This window comes from Eucalyptus grandis, chromosome 6 (assembly GCF_016545825.1).
Source record: "Eucalyptus grandis isolate ANBG69807.140 chromosome 6, ASM1654582v1, whole genome shotgun sequence".
Lineage (NCBI taxonomy): Eukaryota > Viridiplantae > Streptophyta > Magnoliopsida > Myrtales > Myrtaceae > Eucalyptus > Eucalyptus grandis.
The window spans coordinates 25509745-25527831 of record NC_052617.1 but is presented as its reverse complement, the minus strand read 5'-3'; the positions used below and the strand labels follow the sequence as shown (position 1 = coordinate 25527831).

Sequence of the window (18087 nt, the reverse complement as noted above, 5' to 3'; positions counted from 1 at the left end):
ACTAGCCCTCGAATTTGACTAAAATGTTAGCAAGCGCATTGAGAAATATATATATAAACCATGCCGGATAGGAAGGCCTAGCTCAGGCCTAGTCCATATAACTACAAGCCCTTGCCCAAGCCTGGATAAAAATGCTTTTAGGCCCTTGCGGCGCAGGCATGTTCTATTGGGGTGCGCCAAGCCCATGATATTGTATTTAGTTGTCTAGCAATAACAAGTTACTACAATTTTGTAGATGATATAGTTATAATGTGTTTGTTAAATACTTCATAATATCTACAAACGCTTCATTCTATAGTTGAAAATCATTAGGGAAAAGAAATCAGCTTCTCATTAAGATGAGTAGGAGCCTAACTCACAAAACGCATAGAGTAATAGTATCATAGCAAAATCCAATCGCAAAACATGGGGTTCTTCTTATTCAAGACCTGCCCATCATATTCATAATTGGAGAGAATCAAAGTGGCTATTGCAATCGTTCATACCAAAAGACAAGAAACACAAATAAATTCATTTCCTTTTTTGTAAAAAAAAAAAAAAAAACTATTATTATTACATGAAATAAATAAATGAAGAAATAAAAATGGAAACCGCCTAAAAATGTGTGAAGCCTGGCAGGCAAATCCATTATCTTTTTTTCCACGTAATTATCCTTTATTATTTTTTCCCCTTTCTGACCTCAACAAGAAAAAGGCAGGAAAGTGCTTCTTCCTGGTTCTGGTCGACGATCCTCTCTCTCTCTCTCTCGCTCTCTCTGAAGAGCCTCCACAATCAGCGTCACCGAAACCCGGCGAGAATCCTCCGGGAGCGAGCCATCTCCGCCGCCTTTCTTCCCCTCCGCGGCTCGTACGCTCGGGCGCGCGGGCGTGCGCGGGGGCCGTGCGTGTGCGTGTGCGTGGGCGTGGGCGTGGAATAGCGAGGAGGAGACTTGACGCGAGGCGAGGCGATCGGCAGCGCTATCTGGCGGCGGCGGCATGGCGATGCGGGAGCTCGCGACCGGCGCGGCCAACTGCGACCCCTCCGCCTCCTCCAACCCCTTGGGCGCTCTCGCCAACGCTCTCGTCGGCTCATCTTCCAAAACACAGGTCCTTATCTCTCTCTCTCTCTTTCTCTCGGAATCGTGGCGCTTCGTGCTGTTTTGCTTGGTCGAACCGTTATGGCTTCGAGTCGATGAGCGGGAATTGGCGGCTCACGTGATCAATTCGGGTTGCCGATGGCACCGTGAGGCCCTTTATCTCCTGTTTTTTTTTTTTTCTTATTCTGTCGATGGCGGAATTTCCCGGGTTTTGTCGCGGCAATTATGGCCGAGCCATTTGTTTTCTTGCGTCAGTTGTGGCTTTGAGCGGGTTAGGATGAATTGGCGGCTCTCATCTCGCTCAATCGATTGCCACTGGGGTTCCGGCGAGTGCTCTAGTGCTGAAGTGTTGTTGCGAGGCCCTTTATTGCTCTATCGGTCGGTTGAATTCTTGTGGACTTCTTGTGCACGTATTGGGATTGAGCCGTTTGAGATGAAAGTACTCTGGCATGATCGTGTTGATAATTTTTTTAGTGGGATTTAGCTTCTAAGTGATTGTGTGGATACAGTGGGAGGTAAAGTAGCTGTTGTGCTTCTGCTGCGGTAACTGTTTCTCTTGGGGACTGACTCAAGACTGGTTATTTGTCTCAATAGGAGAGGCTGAAGGAGATTCCTACGACAACTCCGGCGGCTGAAAGACAGTTTTTTGCACAGCCAGAGGATCGTCTGAGAGCGATTCCTGGCTCGGAATCTGATCAGTCTCTTTTGCCGGTCAATGCCCAGGTATTCTATTTTTGAAACATTAAAGAAATGAGGAAGCTTTCTGTCGAAGATCCGGGCGCTGATTTATTTCATTTGCTGGTGTCAGGGATCTGAATTCATCCGTCGTTTTCACGCTGTGGAGCATGGTGCATTTGAGGGTGCTTGGAATGATATACAACAAGCTAATCTCCCTCCTGTTCCCCATGACTTGAGGGTTGGCATTAATCCTCAGCTTCAACCTACTTTAGATGGTGACTTTTTAATTTTCTTCATCTCTAGATTAATAATGCAGACATGCTGCATTTTTGTTATCTTATGTTGATTTCACTTTCACCTTTGTTCCAATTTAATTGGTCAATCTACTTTCTGTTCTGTTCACTGTTGCTAGAAACAGTGAATATGATCAAAAGAGAATTAGGTTTCCTACATCCATGTAAGTCATTGAATAATATTTGCTATGATAAAGTGGTGTACAGTAAATTGGAGGGAAGAAAACTAATGCTGCAGAGGAATGCAATTCCTGTTTCATAGTCACTGATTGTGTCTTGAAGAGAAAACTAGGACTTGCTTAAAGTGTTATGCTTGAATTGACTTTGAGATTTAAATAGTCTTCAGAGAAGTTTGGCTATTTGGTATGTGAGGTACTGTTACTGCTCTCACAGTTGTAAACCATTGGTAATATGTGAGTGATTTATACTTCATATCTAAGCATGCATCCTTGTGTAAAGTGAATTTTCATAAGTTAGGCTAGCTGATAATGGTGTAAGACCATCTAAAAAATGGTGATTTTGGGACCATCTGGATATTTAAATGCAGATAGATTATCTCACGGAACTTCTACATACTATATGAAGATTAGATTGGACAGGCCCAGAAATGCTTATTACTATAGTGCTAAAGATTTTATCTTTGGCATTTTGAGGTGTTTATCTTGGAGTCTTAATCTCTCGATCATATTGCAGGGCCACCACAGAGAGTGTTGTCTGGCCTTCTGCACTCGTTTGTTGACAGTAGCCGTGGTGGTCTCCCTTTCCGTCCTGCCCAACTTCCGTTGTTGGGGTTGTCTGAGGGTGATAAGCGATGCATACGTGATCGCAGCACTATAATGGCACGGCACTTCTTTGCAGATAAGAGTGAAGATTTTATCAATGCGCAGGTATGTTCACTTTTCTGTTGTTTAGATGCATTTGATTGTTATTTTTAATCCTCAGTTGGTCGTGTCACACATGTTTTCTCTGATAATATTCAAACATGGGATTTCCATAAATAAATGGTCCCCTCATTGGTTTAGTCATTTAGCCCATCTTTGCCCCAAATGCACCTCGAGTATTGTATGCTGTCAATCTTTCTATCTATTAATTTTTTATATCTTTCAAACTCTCTTTATAGATTCTAATGCATGATTTGCTGCCCTTCTTCATGACAACCTGTGTTGGTATTTCATCATTTCTCTTGCTTCGCCTCCTAAATTTGGTTTCACATGCATATTCTCTCCTTTTATTTTCTTTTTTGCTTGGCATTTACCATTTTCTTTTTCTTTTCCCTCAATTTTAGGTGAACACACTCTTGCACTCCTTAGATATTGACAGTGATGTTCGTGGCAAGGCACCTCTGCCTGGGAGATTTCACGAATTGGAGGATTATTGGAATGAGTCACAGGGTATGATGAAACCTGGCCCCCATGTTGGTGATGCATGGGCCTCAGAATTTAACCAACACCGTCGCGAGCTTGGTGGTCCCGATGCTTGGGTCAATTCTTTTGAGCAACAGCATGGTGCTAATGGTTGGGCTTCTGAGTTTGATCAGGCAAGGAATAATTTAACCTGTATTAAAGTCAAACTAGACTTCATAGATAATCTCGTCCTTGACTTAGGTATTACATGCGAAAGCAATGGTTGTGCATTATTGAAGATTTTTTTGCAGTATTTCAAAGCTCCAAGGAAACAAAATTCTGGACTCAAAACAAAATTAAGAAGGAAAATTATTCTGAACAGCGCTATCTCAATTCTTTTTCTGATAAAAGGATTAGGTTTTCAGTCAGTATTAAATTTTAGTGTGGTTTTAGATTAGCTAATGTGGATGACAAAGATCATCTGAAATTCCTTGTGCAGTTATGTATTTTGATCCAGAGGGATAAGTAGTCCATTAACCTAGCTGCATAATCCTTCTCTCTAAAAAGTCATAATGAAAACTTGTTGTGGCTACAGCAATATTCTCAGCTAGCTACTGTTGATCAAATGAGGGGTGTCCACGTCCCTAATTTAGCAGCGATGGAGCAGACTCGAATGCTTGCTCACACATTAGCACAAAATGAAGATCCCAAGTTTCAGGTTCATAATGTTAATCTTGAATACTTAACTGGTGGCTTTATCTCTTCTTCATTTATGTTTTGGCATCATTGAGAATGTCATTTTTAATTGTAAGTTAGGTTAGGATGCAATCTGATTGGTGATGCTTCTCTTTTTTGTTATGGTGTTATCATGCTATTGCACAAACTATGAAGGCTTATAGCTAGTTGCATTGTCTTTTTGAGACTGAATTCACCTCAAAATTTTGAAATGAGTGTCTGAAAGCTGTTTCTGTATTAAGTAGAATTGGCTGATGCAGAAAATTTAGATCAGCGTCTTATGGCCTTTAGTTTAGAATGTCAACTTGTACCGTGTAAATAGTGATGCTGTGTATACAAAAGGTTTTACATGGACACATATACTAAATGGGATGACAATAGAGGGTGCACTCATTGAATGCTTGTAAATGGACAATCATGTGCTCACCCTGTTAGTGAAGCTGACTTTCAGAGTGTTTGGTGCAGCCACCATTTTTTTTTTTTTTTTTTTTTTTGATTGGCTCTTTAGTGGAAATGGAGTGAGATATGACATTGGATATGCATTCGTGTGGCCCTTGGAGTGAGAATGTGACATTTGACTCCTTCGTGAACAAAATATCATAAGACAGCTGCTGATTTTCTTCTTTGGTAGGCAAATGTTTCGCCTTGCATCCAATGTGTGACCTGCTGTTATGAGGTGTTCAGCTATAAAACTTTCCTATTGCTGCAATTAACTTGAAAGTCAAAAGCTCAACTGACAGCTGCTGATTCTCTTCTTTGGTGGGCAAATGTTTCATCTTGCATATAATGTGTGACCTGTTGCTATGAGGTGTTCAGCTATGAAACTTTGCTACTGCTGCAATTAACTCAAAAGTCAAAAGCTTAACTTTGAAAGAGCAGATTTAGGTCTTGTTAACTTGCAATGAATTTCAACGTTAGTCCTTGGGAAGCTTACATGGGTCTCATCCAAGTTATACTTTTCAGTTTGTTCCTCTGCTTCTGTTTTGAAGAGATGGTCACTTTGTACTTTCATTAGCCATAAAACTATAGCTGCTTGGGAGATACAATGTTATCCTAAGCACTACATTGTACCAGTGGCAACTTATAGTATAATTTCATGATATAGTCTGCCTACTCATTAGGGTGCTATGCATTAGATCTTTATCATACTATGAATGTTGTTAAAACGAGTTTAATTAGGTATGTCTGGACGACTTTTATATTTTGTGGCTCCTATACTTTGACTTCATTTAATTAATTTGAAAACTTTTTCATGATTGAGATGTTGATACGTAGATTTACATAAAATGTTTTCAGAACTTTTTGGTCTTTGGATGATTGTTTAAATGTTGTCGGAAGCAGGAAAGCCAAGAAAAGTAATTTGTGCTCCTATTGATGAAAAACAAACATGCTCTTCCTATTAGATGTTATGACAGTATTTTGGAAGTGTCCTTCCAAATGTATTGGCAGGCTCTCTTTAAATGATAATATCTTCATGTCAATCCTTTTAAAATGAGTATTTATGTGGTCAAGTTTTCGCTCAATTGAAATGTCAAACATCATTTTATATTCTGCAGAACTCAAAGTTCCTTCAGTTTTTATCAAAGATGAGCCGTGGTGAACTTATCATTGATGATAATCAAGTAAAGCCTGCACCTGGGGACTGGGCATCAGAATTTCAGCAACAGCACCCTGCAGGTCCTTCTTGGGCTGATGAATATGTGAGTCACGAGCTGATTGAATTTATGGGCAACCTTACTTTATGTTCTTATTCAATATAATTGTTAGAGTTGGCGTACATTCACTGTTTCATGTTTTCTCAAGTGACAACTGTTAAACAGAGCAAATGCGTGGGCACAGTGCTCAAGCAAGGGAATCTGAAGCATTTCGATTTAACATCAGTTCTAGTACATACATCTTCTTCAGGAGGAAATTTTGTGCCATCATTTGGTTGACATACTAATGTTATAGGATGCCTTTAATATGCAATATAGAATATCCCCAAAATGGTTAGGCTGCCTTCTTTATGAGACATCATCGCCTTATTCTAGTTCCTTTTTGACCCAGCTCCACCGTGGACCGGATCAATGGGCTAATGAATTTGCTGCTGAAAGAGAGACAAATGGAGCTCTAGATGATCAATGGGTCAATGAATTCTCCAAGTTGCATGTTAATGACTGGGCAGATGAATTTGGGAAGCAAGTTGCTGAGGGGACTTTGGGAGACAATACAGCTGATGACTGGGCAAATGCATACAACGAGTGAGTTAATTATGTTGTATGTGAAAGTAGAGACCAAATTCAATCAATTTTAACTTCCTTAGGGTAAAGGTTGATAATTGAAACTAACAACTTGATATCTGTACATGCTAAATATACTTTTCCTTGCACAGTAGTTATTTCTTAGCAGTACATCTCTCAAAATCTTTTGCAGTATTGCCTAAATGCAATGCTTTGTGAAGGGAAAATTTCCTTTTGAAGTTGGATTGAAATGTAAATTTGATGTTTGCCTATTGAGAATATGATACATGTGCTTGTTGAAGATATGCGTTAAAGGGAAAATGGTGTCACTGTCATCTATTGTTCTCTCCTTTGCTTTCTTAAATAATATGGTGATCTCACCATGTGGAGGCACCGTCTTCTGGAGAAGTAAGTGAATTGTTTATCAGATAGTTACGTGTCTTACTGATGCTGCTGTACCACTGATAAACTTGGGACAGAGGGAAAAGGCATTATCATAATATATTGACAAATTCCTGTAAAGAAAGTGTTTGGATTCCTGCATATCATGACAGCTTGTGAGCACTCTGAAATGTGTATCTCCTCTCCTAAGTTTTTCTTGTTCAGTTTATCCTTGAAGCAGTTTCAACAAAGACGTTAGTCTGACCACTTTCTTTGGGATTTTGCCTTCGTTTCTGAAATCTGAATGTTGCTTTTGTTTCCAGCAATTCTAGATAATGAGTGTCAAGTCTCTGAGATACTAGCATGGAATTAACCATGTTTATGACTATTAAATGATTTTTTAACATAATTACCTATCTCAGTTCGTCCTTTTCATTTATGTCGTATCTTTCAGGTTCTGGAATGAGCAAAAGCAGCAGTCAGATGGTTCAAGGGGAGTGTATGTTTTCTCAGATATGAATCCTTATGTTGGGCACCCTAATCCCTTAAAAGAAGGCCAAGACCTCTTCCGCAGAGGGCTTCTAAGTGAAGCAATTCTTGCTTTAGAGGCTGAAGTTCTTAAAAATCCTGATAATGCTGAAGGTTGGAGATTACTTGGCATAGCACATGCAGAGAATGATGATGATCAACAGGTTATTCAACTTACTGTATTTTAAAGTCATTAAGTGTGTTCTATGCTTAGGATGCTTCCTCAGGCAAATTAATTGTTGCTGCTTCGAACACGTCTTTTTCCCGAGTTTGTTGTTCTATTGTAGACTCACAAGAAAGCTGCTATCTGCTTGTCAAACAACTTGTTGATCCCTTGCTCCCATTGGAGATTCTAAATTTTTAAGATGTACCCTCTTTAGTATGTTGTATAAGTGGATTTTTTTCTTGACTCTTACTGGTATTTTTGAAGTACTTTGGGTTCAGTGCATTTTTGTAGTAATCAGTCGTACCAACTTAATGACAGAGGGGCAATGAGCTGTTTTAACCCAAGTACTTCCAATTGTTTCATTCTACTTAATTCTGCCCTTGTCATCAGTCTTTCAGTGAGTGTATAGCTGAGAATCTTTAGCACGAGGAAATAGAGTTAACTGGCAATAACAAGTGGCCTGGGTGTTTTTAAATGAGCTATGCAACATATATTTAGTAGTTCATTAATGCCAATGTGCTTCAGCAGAGATCTTAAGTTGTTCAACTGAACCTCTCATGTATTAACTTGAAACAAAATCAATGCAGGCTATTGCAGCAATGATGCGAGCTCAGGAGGCTGATCCAACGAATTTGGAAGTGCTCCTTTCCCTTGGTGTCAGTCACACAAATGGTAGGTGCAAAGTTAACAGCAAAAGTTACCGAACAATCCCATATGCTTTTTAATGCTAATTTTGGCGATGGCAGCATTCATCAGTTAATGAATTACATGATGGGACTCCACTTTCTTCCTTGTACTCAGTAGTGTAGACAGAGTTATTTGCAAGCTCCTTGAACTTATAAATTATTACTCAAATTTGTCTTATTCGATAATTAAGATCGGCTCTATAATTCTCCAGTTCAAGTCAAGTTTGACTTGATCGCCTCCTGTGCTTCTTCGAGTTGTTGAAAATCTATATATGTGGCGTGTTCACATGGTTAAGAAAATTGAAAATTAAACAATGTGGTTCTCAATTTTTTTTCACTGTGATAATTTGAGTGCAAGCTTGAGCACATTTCAATTTGAGACTACAAGTTGATTCTAGATATTTGAATCAAGTTGAGTTTTGTGTCGATGGAGTTTTTCACTAGTTGAGGTTTTGTTTGAAAATTCTAATTCAATTGATCTGGAGTTGTCTCAAGTACGAGAAATAGAAGTCCTTTTCCATGGATCTCTCTTTTGGACAAGATCAAGAAGCAATAGAAGCATCAGATTATGAATGGTTCCTAATAATTGTAATTTTCTGTTGCAGAGCTGGAGCAGGCTGCTGCATTGAGATATTTACATGGATGGCTGCGTCATCATCCAAAGTACGGAACGCTGGCATCTTCTGATATGCCTGAGTCTTTGTATCATGCTGATGTAAGTGTCAGTACAAGATTCCTTACGGTTTGCATGCATTTAGACAAAATTTGGTGATCAAAATACGTGGAAAATTAAAAGCTTTCTATTTCACAAGCAGGTTTCTAGATTGTTTAGTGATGCGGCACTAATGTCTCCTGAGGATGCTGATGTGCACATTGTACTCGGTGTACTTTATAACTTGTCGAGAGAATATGATAGAGCTATTGCCTCTTTCCAAACGGCATTGAAACTTAAGCCAAATGACTACTCACTTTGGAACAAACTTGGCGCAACACAAGCCAACAGTGTTCAGAGCGCTGATGCAATCTTGGCTTATCAAAAGGTAAGTTTTATATGATCATACATGGTGTTTGGATAATCACTTTTGGCTTGTGAGTGTGTCAATTGTGAGATGTGGGGAAATGGATCAAGCAAATTAGTGAGATGTGTATCGTTAAAATTTTCGTTGTAGTTAATGAATGTGGAGGAAACAATTCTTTCCATGTCTAACAGCTATATAGCTAATCTGTACTGCTACCAAAGAAATATCACAGCCATGTTTCTTTTTTTGACATGGAAAGTCACCTAAGATGGATAATTTTGGGCCATGAAAGCCTGCTGATATCATGGACTAGATATGAGTCGAAGTTGGGTTGAATGGTCCAAACATCATTGGTTGTTTGTAGTTGAACTTGTGGTGTGCACTTAATCTCACTGTTTCTTTAAGTCATGGTACTTGTCACGAGCCGATCGATCTTGTGTTCCCTGGCCCGTGCGGCCTTAGGATTTCTTCCAGCAGCCTTACTCATACTTAACTCGGATTTTTAGAGGGAGAAACTCTAGAGAGAGAAGTTCTGTATTGTATTTACTTATGAATGAGATAAGTACAATAAGGGGGAGGAGACCTCTATATATACAAATACAAGGCAAACCGTATCCGTACATCTCCCCAACTACTAACTACCCGTATTTATTACATACGAATACAATTACCGTATCGTCCACCCCTAGGAGTATTCTAGAAAACTCAAGAAAACCCTAGGACTCGGGGATATACAAGCCGAGAATCGCTTGATCCACGGATGTGTCACGGCCGTCCCTTAGAACCCTCTTGGATCGGCATTCTTTTGGGCCGTAACTCTTTTGAAGACCTTTTGCTTAACCTGTACTTCTTTCTTCTATCTTAACTATGGACTTGTGTTTGTATGTCACTGTGTGAACACGCACTTCTTCCATGTGCTTGCTTGCTTATGTACATATAGGAATGAAAAGGGTAGGTAACTAGATAACTTGAACTGTTAAGTATCAATGTCAATGTTATAACATCCTGATGAAAGTGGGCTGAAAAAAGACTCGGCAAGGTGCATTTGCTTCTTTGAGAGATCATCTACTGTTCCTCGGAGATAGAGTCGCCAATTTATCTTAGCCTATTTCTTAACCTGGGATTGATTCTCTCTCTCTCTCACATATGTTCTCTGTGTTTGCAGGCTCTTGATTTGAAGCCTAATTATGTTCGAGCGTGGGCAAATATGGGGATTAGTTATGCCAACCAGGTAAACTCTCCTGCATCAGTCTTTCTGTCTAGTTATTGGTGAAATTAAACTATTTGATTGCATGTATTGCAAATTTGAGGGTGGAGCGAGGTTGAATTTGGAAACCCTTTTGGTCGTTCAAGCAACGATTTGCTGTTGGACCATGCATATTATTGCACTATGACTAATTTCTTTGCTCAGAGAAGAACAGCCCCAATGTCTATGATGTCTGGGTAAAATCACGCAAAAACATTGTAATGCCGATGATAGTTTATTGCATATTCCCTATTAGGGCCTGTTGGTTTATGTCTTTTAAATAGCATATGGCAACTTTTTGCTTTCCCATCAAAGTTTAAAATACTATATAGATTTAAAAATTAGGAAAAAATTATATGTGAATGTATGTGCCAACATTTGTATATTGCAAAAGTTTGAGGTGCTTTGAGCTTCAGAGAAAGTTAAAGTGCATCCACCACAAGATCTAGTTGAAGCAATAATAAAAAAAAGTATAAGTCTATCGAGATAAGTCAATGATCATTTGATTGTCCTCATTGCTAGAACTCATGAGACAAGGATACATGGGAAGAGATGGACATGCTCTAGAGTGGCAATTCGTATCTGGTCATCATATTCATGTTGACTATTTGTGTCGGGTCGTCATATTCATGTCGACTATTTGTGTCATTTCTTGTCATCACAAAGAGAGAGAGAGCGATGAACGTGTCAATTGATGTTAGTTTCAAGTTAAGTCCTGCCGTGCTGTGTCAGCTTCGAGTTTCCATTCCTCTCAGTAAATATGCATCGTATTCAACTTGTTTTTCATGTTGTGTCGGGGATTGCTACAAAATACTTTCATGCATTTCTTTTGGTTGTGGCATATAGTGACTGTCTACACTGCTCACAAAGAAACTTTTGGCACTAATGATCCATAAAATGTATGGAAAATTTTTGGCACTGTCTTTCATTTCTTATGTTTTCTCCCTTCTCCCCATTTAGGGCTTGTATGAAGACTCTATCCGTTACTATGTCCGTGCACTTTCCATGAATCCTAAGGCAGACAATGCATGGCAATACTTAAGAATCTCGTTAAGGTATGACCTTGCCCAATGTAGAAGTTGGCTTCTGATAGCAGTATTCATACGGGCATATATAAAGATCTGCCTTTGTCCATGCTGTCTCCTTTGCAGCTCTGCTTCTAGGCACGATATGCTGAATGCTTGTGATTCGCGCAATTTGGACGTTCTGCAGAAGGAGTTCCCCCTATGATGATTTTATTGGTTCTGGAACTGTGGCTGAGTAATGGTTTGTCACAAGATATGGGTGTTGTGCTTTTTGGGAAACGTGAGTAATGACAGTTCTTCGCCAATAGTAGGACACTTTTGTGCCTGGGTTGCGGTTGCTCTGCTGGGAGAATAATGAGCTTTTGCTCCTGGCCAAAACCTGAAGAAATGGGAGCTCACTAGATTGGATTCTGCACACAGGGCGAGACTAGCTTCAAGTACCCAAGGCATTCACACCCGCTATTGGTCCTTAGTTGCCCTTCAATGCATTGCATATTAGATGATTGGATCTAGAAAACTAATTTGTACCATGCTCTCCGGGCAATTCGGATGTTTGGATCCGAATGACTAGATTCTTCTGAATTGCTCGATAGTCATTACCGCATTAGAAAGTGTAAACGCCCAAATAAGGTGGGACTATTTGCAGCATAGAGGAATGTGGACACCGAATATGCATTTGTAATAAGTCAAAAAGGCATTTTTCCGTCGTGTTTATGGCCACTCGTTGCATTTAGCTGACACTACTGTAGTTGAAAACGGTCCTCTTTTTCCTACTCTGCTCAACTGCCAGACGGCTTAACGGGCTCGGGATAATTCAACTGAAAAACCACTTCCTTAAAAACCCTTAGAAATCACTCGTCACTGTCGTCTTTTGTAAGTTTGAAGCACTTCATAGACGCTTGTGCGCGCTGGTAATAGAAAATTCCCTACTTACTTGCAGTGAGTTCATCGGCATACTGCACCTTGGAAGGTTCATAATCGTGATGAAAGGATTTGTAGCTAGCGAGGATAATGTCGAGCTGGGAACACACCCTCTCTCTCTATGTTTGTGAATGAAATGATATCTTCATGTGGGGTTAGGTTCATGTTGTCTGAGCGAAGGAATGGTACGATCCAACATAATAAATGCAAACCTGCCTCCTCTCCTCTCCCTCCTTTTTCTTTTCTTTTCTTTTCTTTTCACTTGACTTCTAGCGCACGGTCCCGTCCACACGAAAGCGAGCTCAGCATGTCCCACGACATCCTATTCCCCTATTCCCTACGATCCCTACGAAGAAATGGCATGGCTGACCGTCTGATTTGCGTGTTCTCTCCTTTAATTCCATAACCGGTTAACTTATGTCCCCATGAAACGTGAGGTAAAGAGGTCGAAATCGCTTTACTTGGAGGACCAGCTTGTGTACCTAGCTTCATATCAGTGTATTCTCGACTTTGAGAATCTTGATGGGCCTATTGTAATATGTTCACTGACATCGGACGGTGTTAAGTAGTCATGCTTAAAATTCATTTATTTGAAGGAAAACTATTTCTTAAAAATCATTTTCCGATTTTTCAATGTTTGAATAATGAAAAATTAATCGATTTAAAAACATCTTTTTATGGATCAAAAACAATAATTCTAGATTGGGTGGAAACAACTTTCACTTCTTATAAAAAGGAAATCATTATCCCTCAACTACTAAACGCGTGAAAATTAATTTTGAAAAAGATTTTTATGAAAATATTTTCATTATTCATAAAATTTTCAATGAAAAAATGGATATTTAGATCGAATATTTTGTGTGGATGAGAAATTGTTATGAATAAGGATAATATTCTCAGGCTCGTCGATCAACTATTCATGTTGTTTTTGTTTACCCAAATAATATATGTGTTCCGAACAAATGATAATAATAATAATAAATAGTATATGTGATGAACATTCACATGTTAGTCGATAATAGTGTCTGTAAATGAGAATCCTGCTTCCAGACAGTACCCCCCCCATTATTTATTGCAGCAAATCTCGACTGTCGCTCTCCACCTGATCCTCGTCCCCTCCACAGCACCCTCGGGTCCAAACCCCTTCACTTCTCTCTCTCTCTCTCTCTCTCTCTCCCCCACCCATCCACCCACCCACACACGCGGTGAACAAAGAATCAGGGAAGCACCAGGAAACCCTTGATGCCACACAGCTTGGAATGATGGGTTAAGGATCCTACTCACCCAAAAGAATCTATGAGATCATCTTGCTTCTAAAACAAAATAAAATTCTCTTCTTGTTAATCAAGATCAATCGCAATGATTGGATATAGCGGGTTCATGGAAAATTCATATGCATGTGTCCATGTCCTAGCTGAATATTTGGGACATGCGGCTATCCGGGACGAGACATGCATTCCACGTGCAAGTTAGGAGCATCATCCAATCCTTCGGCTGCTAATCAGAATGATCCATTCGCTCTAAAATAAGCACAAGGACTCATTCCAGAATCTGCCCATCATCATTCTAGCGTGGATAGTTTGGTCATGAAATGTTGATACTTGGAAACTCCAAGAAACAGTGCTTAGTGCACGGTGGCCTTCAAAGAGAGGCCTAGCAAACAGTGGGGTGTGCTGTTTAGGCTGATACTTCACCCAGATGACTTTTGCCATTGACCAGAAATATGCATCAAGCAGAGATGCTCTTGCTGAGGGACTGGGGTTTGATATTTTTGGATGTTGATTTCTGGGTTTTTTTGGTTAGGCAGAGATTTCATTTCATTGCTGAAATGTCTCATTGATTGGGTGACGTTACAGTGGCCTCCATCTGCAGCAAGGGTTAACCATCTTTGTTTGCTCTTAATCCATCCATCAATCAGTCAATCAATCAATCTTGGGTACTTTTCTCCAAGTGATATGTGCCCATCCAATATTTTATATGTAACCCTTTTTTCTTAATTTCTTTCTCCTTCAACTAACCAAATTAAACTTCTGACCAAATTAAAGTGTGATTAGTCGTGCATCGCATCCTGGAATAGTGCTTTGGCAATTAGATACTGTTGATGGGGAAAAAAAAAATAAAACCAACATGCATGTCAGCTGGGGAGTGAAAAGATTTGAACATCTCTCTGCTATCTTATCAGTATTGACTAGTGGGTTGACTTATGGTGATAATTGATTGATGCTTCTCTCTCTCTCTCTCTCTCTCTCTCTGCAAGTGGACCTGTGGAAGCTAAAAGTTTTTTCGGAACTGCACGTTTTGATTAGTCTATAATGGTGCTAATTTTGACAATTCTCCCTATAAGGAGGACCCAAGCGTGTGACGTCAGCAATACATGCGCGTCCCTGGAGACATCAAGAGCATTATTGAAGGAGCCGGTCACGACTTGCTGTGTGTGACATCACACGGGACATCTGAACAGCAGGAATGCCTGACCATTCAATATCCTTGATTATTATAGTTCCTTCACGAATGCAATTCTAAATCCAAGCGTTAATACATAACGTGGTATGAGTTTTCTGTAATTGTTTTTGTTTATTGGAGGGAATAGGCATTCGAAAACTCTAGATATAGATTTAGATCATTTCTTGATTTTGCTTGTTGATTTTCTTTCTTCTTTTTTGGGGCCATCCGAGGATTGCATTGATCGCTTGTTCTAGCTTTGCAGTTTAAATGGAGAGATTGGGAAAGAAAATGCTATATTTTCCTCCATCATTGTCAGTGGATATCTTATTTTGATCATATTTCTAATTGATGGGATTATCGACATCACTACATGCAGATATAACTAAATATCATTATAAATGATAGATATGTATGTTACATATTAATCACAAAGTAATCTCCATCACCACACCACCATATGTATGATAGCTTTCGTCTGTCGATAAATATTAATCCATTCAGGAGCACATCTCGTCTTGAGTGTATGTCTAAAGTGGAGCTGACCTTCAATGCTCATGGGCACACGACAGAGAAAGGAAGAATAATTTAGATAGGGAGAACGCCCATAGTAACAAATCTCAAGATAGAGCAATACACAATCAGGGCATATATTATATGAAGAGGGTGCCCACAAAACATCCACAATTAGTATATGTTAATACACATAAGAGGAATATCCCAAGGCCTGCTTTTCTGAAGCAACACTGAATGATTGAGGAAGCCCCAAAGAAAAGTTTAATCGCTTGCAGCGGATCAAAATACTTGACAGATACCCCAGTTTGTGTCCCCATGCTCACCACTGAAATATTTATATTGACTTGCCGACTTGGGGGGACAAAAGGTGCGCCAATTACTCATCAGTGCCCGCAAAAGATTCAAACCTAAGCTGGTGGGGTTCTTCTCAAGAGGACACAGAGGTCAAAAAGGTCAACACCTTGAGTCAGCTAGGGATGGTTGCTGCGTTCATTTTTAAGTCAATGGGTGCACCAGATTCGGATGGGTTTCGTCTTTAAAGAAATGACCCTTGGAATCTTTTCCTTTTCACGAATGATGTGGAGATCAAAGGCACGTGTCCACATTTCGATGCTGATCAAATAATCGCAAATATACACATACCTGTTGATCTCGAGACTGTGTTTGGATACAAGAAAAATCCTGCCTATCTATGTACCGTATGAAAATTTGAGAATGTATATTGTGCGAATCTAGTTCGTCTCATTGTTGGCGCCCAAAAGAGAGAAGCCGATTTCCTCATTAACATAGAGGATAGACAGTCACCATAGTGAAAAAAAGTGGTGGGGGTCAATCTGAATTTTGAAAAAATGTAATGAACTCTGATATTTATATACCAAACAGATCTCATTTATAACAGCGAAGATGCAAAAGCTAGCTACCTACTCTAGATCTACTGGAAGTAAGGATTCTCGCCATGCGACAGAAGACGGAAGTGTTTTTGTTTATTTATTTTTTCTTTGCCTTCCTTTTTCACGTACAAACCATCTTATCAATGTCAGGGAGTGAACAGAAGGTTTTGAGAAGTGTTTTCAACATCTAATTCATACACGCAAACCCTCATTTCGTTTTCACCGCTCCATTTGTGGCAAGGATCAGAGCTCACTTCTCTCTTTCAATAAAGTTCCGATCTCCGAGCGGGTCAAGGGGATGTTCCCTGGTTTCTTTCCTGTGTGGGTGCATGTTTCTGATGCTGTTCATTTTCTGGTTATGCCGAAACTTGGGAAGTAAGAGTAAGCCCACAATTATTAGAAAATAGGAGGAATCAAGCTATTAACATATGAAAGGATAGATTCCTTTCTTTCAATGATCAACTAAGATGAGTAAGTCACCAACCCCTCTTAGGCATTGACAGTGGCACACATTAAGAGTCTATTTGTTTAGACATAAGAATAAGCCAAACATAAAATGTTTTTGTTACCCCAAAAGTCTAAAATTTATTTCGAATTTCAAAAAATTACGAAAAAAATTATATAGGGATCTAACGTATCAATGTGTGAGCATTGTCAAAGTTTTGGGAGTTCTGGATATTTTCTTTCTTTGCAAATTTTGTGAATGAATGAAATGCTTGATGCTTATGAACTCAAAAGAGAACCCATGAAACCTTGATATGGAAATAAAATGATCCGAATGTAATGCTAGATAATTTAAGACTGGCATTTACAAAATTGACATTTATGTGTCGAAATATCTTGCATCAACTAATATTTTTATATTGTAGACTGATCTTAATATACATAGCACTTCTTGAAATACTTATACCATTTAGACTGATTTTTTCATTAACATCGAAAAAAGCGGGTTTTGAGTTGTGACTTGTCTGTTATGATTATAGTATGTTGTCTTTTAATCTGACGATGATGGTACCTACAGCCAAAAGGAGCTGATCACAACAAGAATGGTCTCGCTACTTAGCTATTCAAACTCGTTTAGGTCAAGGTCAAGGACTCTGAGTTTTAATCCTTATTGAGTTTGACTCTGTAGCTCAGATATCATGCCTCGAATGGAGTTCAAGCTTCTACTACTACTCATCTTGCGCAAACTTTTTTCGCTAATTTGCACTTCTTTGTACTAAAGAAGTACTCAAGTTATTTTTAATTAGATCGCCATTTGAACAACTACACAAACTCAAATCCAAGTTCAAGTTCAAGTAAAGGTTATATAACAATTTTGGGTGCTTAAAAAAAACTCGAGTTGGTTCAAGTTCGAACATGTCAATTACTACATGCAATCAATGCTGCAACGAAGAAAAATCTTAAGATCGACCGAATTAGATTTCCTCTGGAAGTCTACAAATCAAGCAAGTTTGAGCCTTAGCGAATGATGCACAGTATAATCAATCAATATGGAATCGACCCATCTCTATCATACCCTAAATGTACCTAATTATAATGAATTCAGAGAGAGAGAGAGAGAGAGAGAGAGGGGGATATATTTAGAAAAGGATGTTGAAGAGTGGGATTTGCTCTAAAGCCATAAGCAAGAGACAAAGCCTAGGAATCAATAAATAAATAATGAAGTGGAGGTGGTCCTAGAAAAACCGCAGGACCCGAGAGATACCAAAGCACAAGTGTGCTTCAAAAAGGTTGCAGGGTCCTAGGGGAGGCAAAGGGTGGGCAGTGATAGCCTCTATTTTGACAACTTTCATGGTTTTGTTGAGGGGGACACAGGGCATAAATTAGGGATTGTTTGGTTCCTAATAATAATTTGAATAGTATATTACCATGCCCCCTTCAATCTCAATAAGACAAGTGCAAACATAACAGTTGATATCAC

The 18087-nt window shown here is 39.3% G+C and overlaps 1 protein-coding gene across 1 annotated transcript; it reads left to right on the top strand.

Moving 5' to 3' along the window:
- Nucleotides 1-709: 709 nt before the first annotated feature.
- LOC104449062 (peroxisome biogenesis protein 5) lies at nt 710-12109 on the top strand. Its single transcript, XM_010063075.3, has 15 exons — nt 710-1085; nt 1670-1798; nt 1884-2028; nt 2740-2933; nt 3332-3583; nt 3985-4107; nt 5681-5824; nt 6171-6364; nt 7179-7416; nt 8006-8090; nt 8710-8819; nt 8920-9144; nt 10289-10354; nt 11330-11424; nt 11521-12109. The coding sequence occupies exons 1-15, from the start codon at nt 975-977 to the stop codon at nt 11597-11599; spliced, it is 2190 nt and encodes a 729-aa protein (XP_010061377.1). The 5' UTR covers nt 710-974; the 3' UTR covers nt 11600-12109.
- The last annotated feature ends 5978 nt before the right edge of the window (nt 12110-18087 follow it).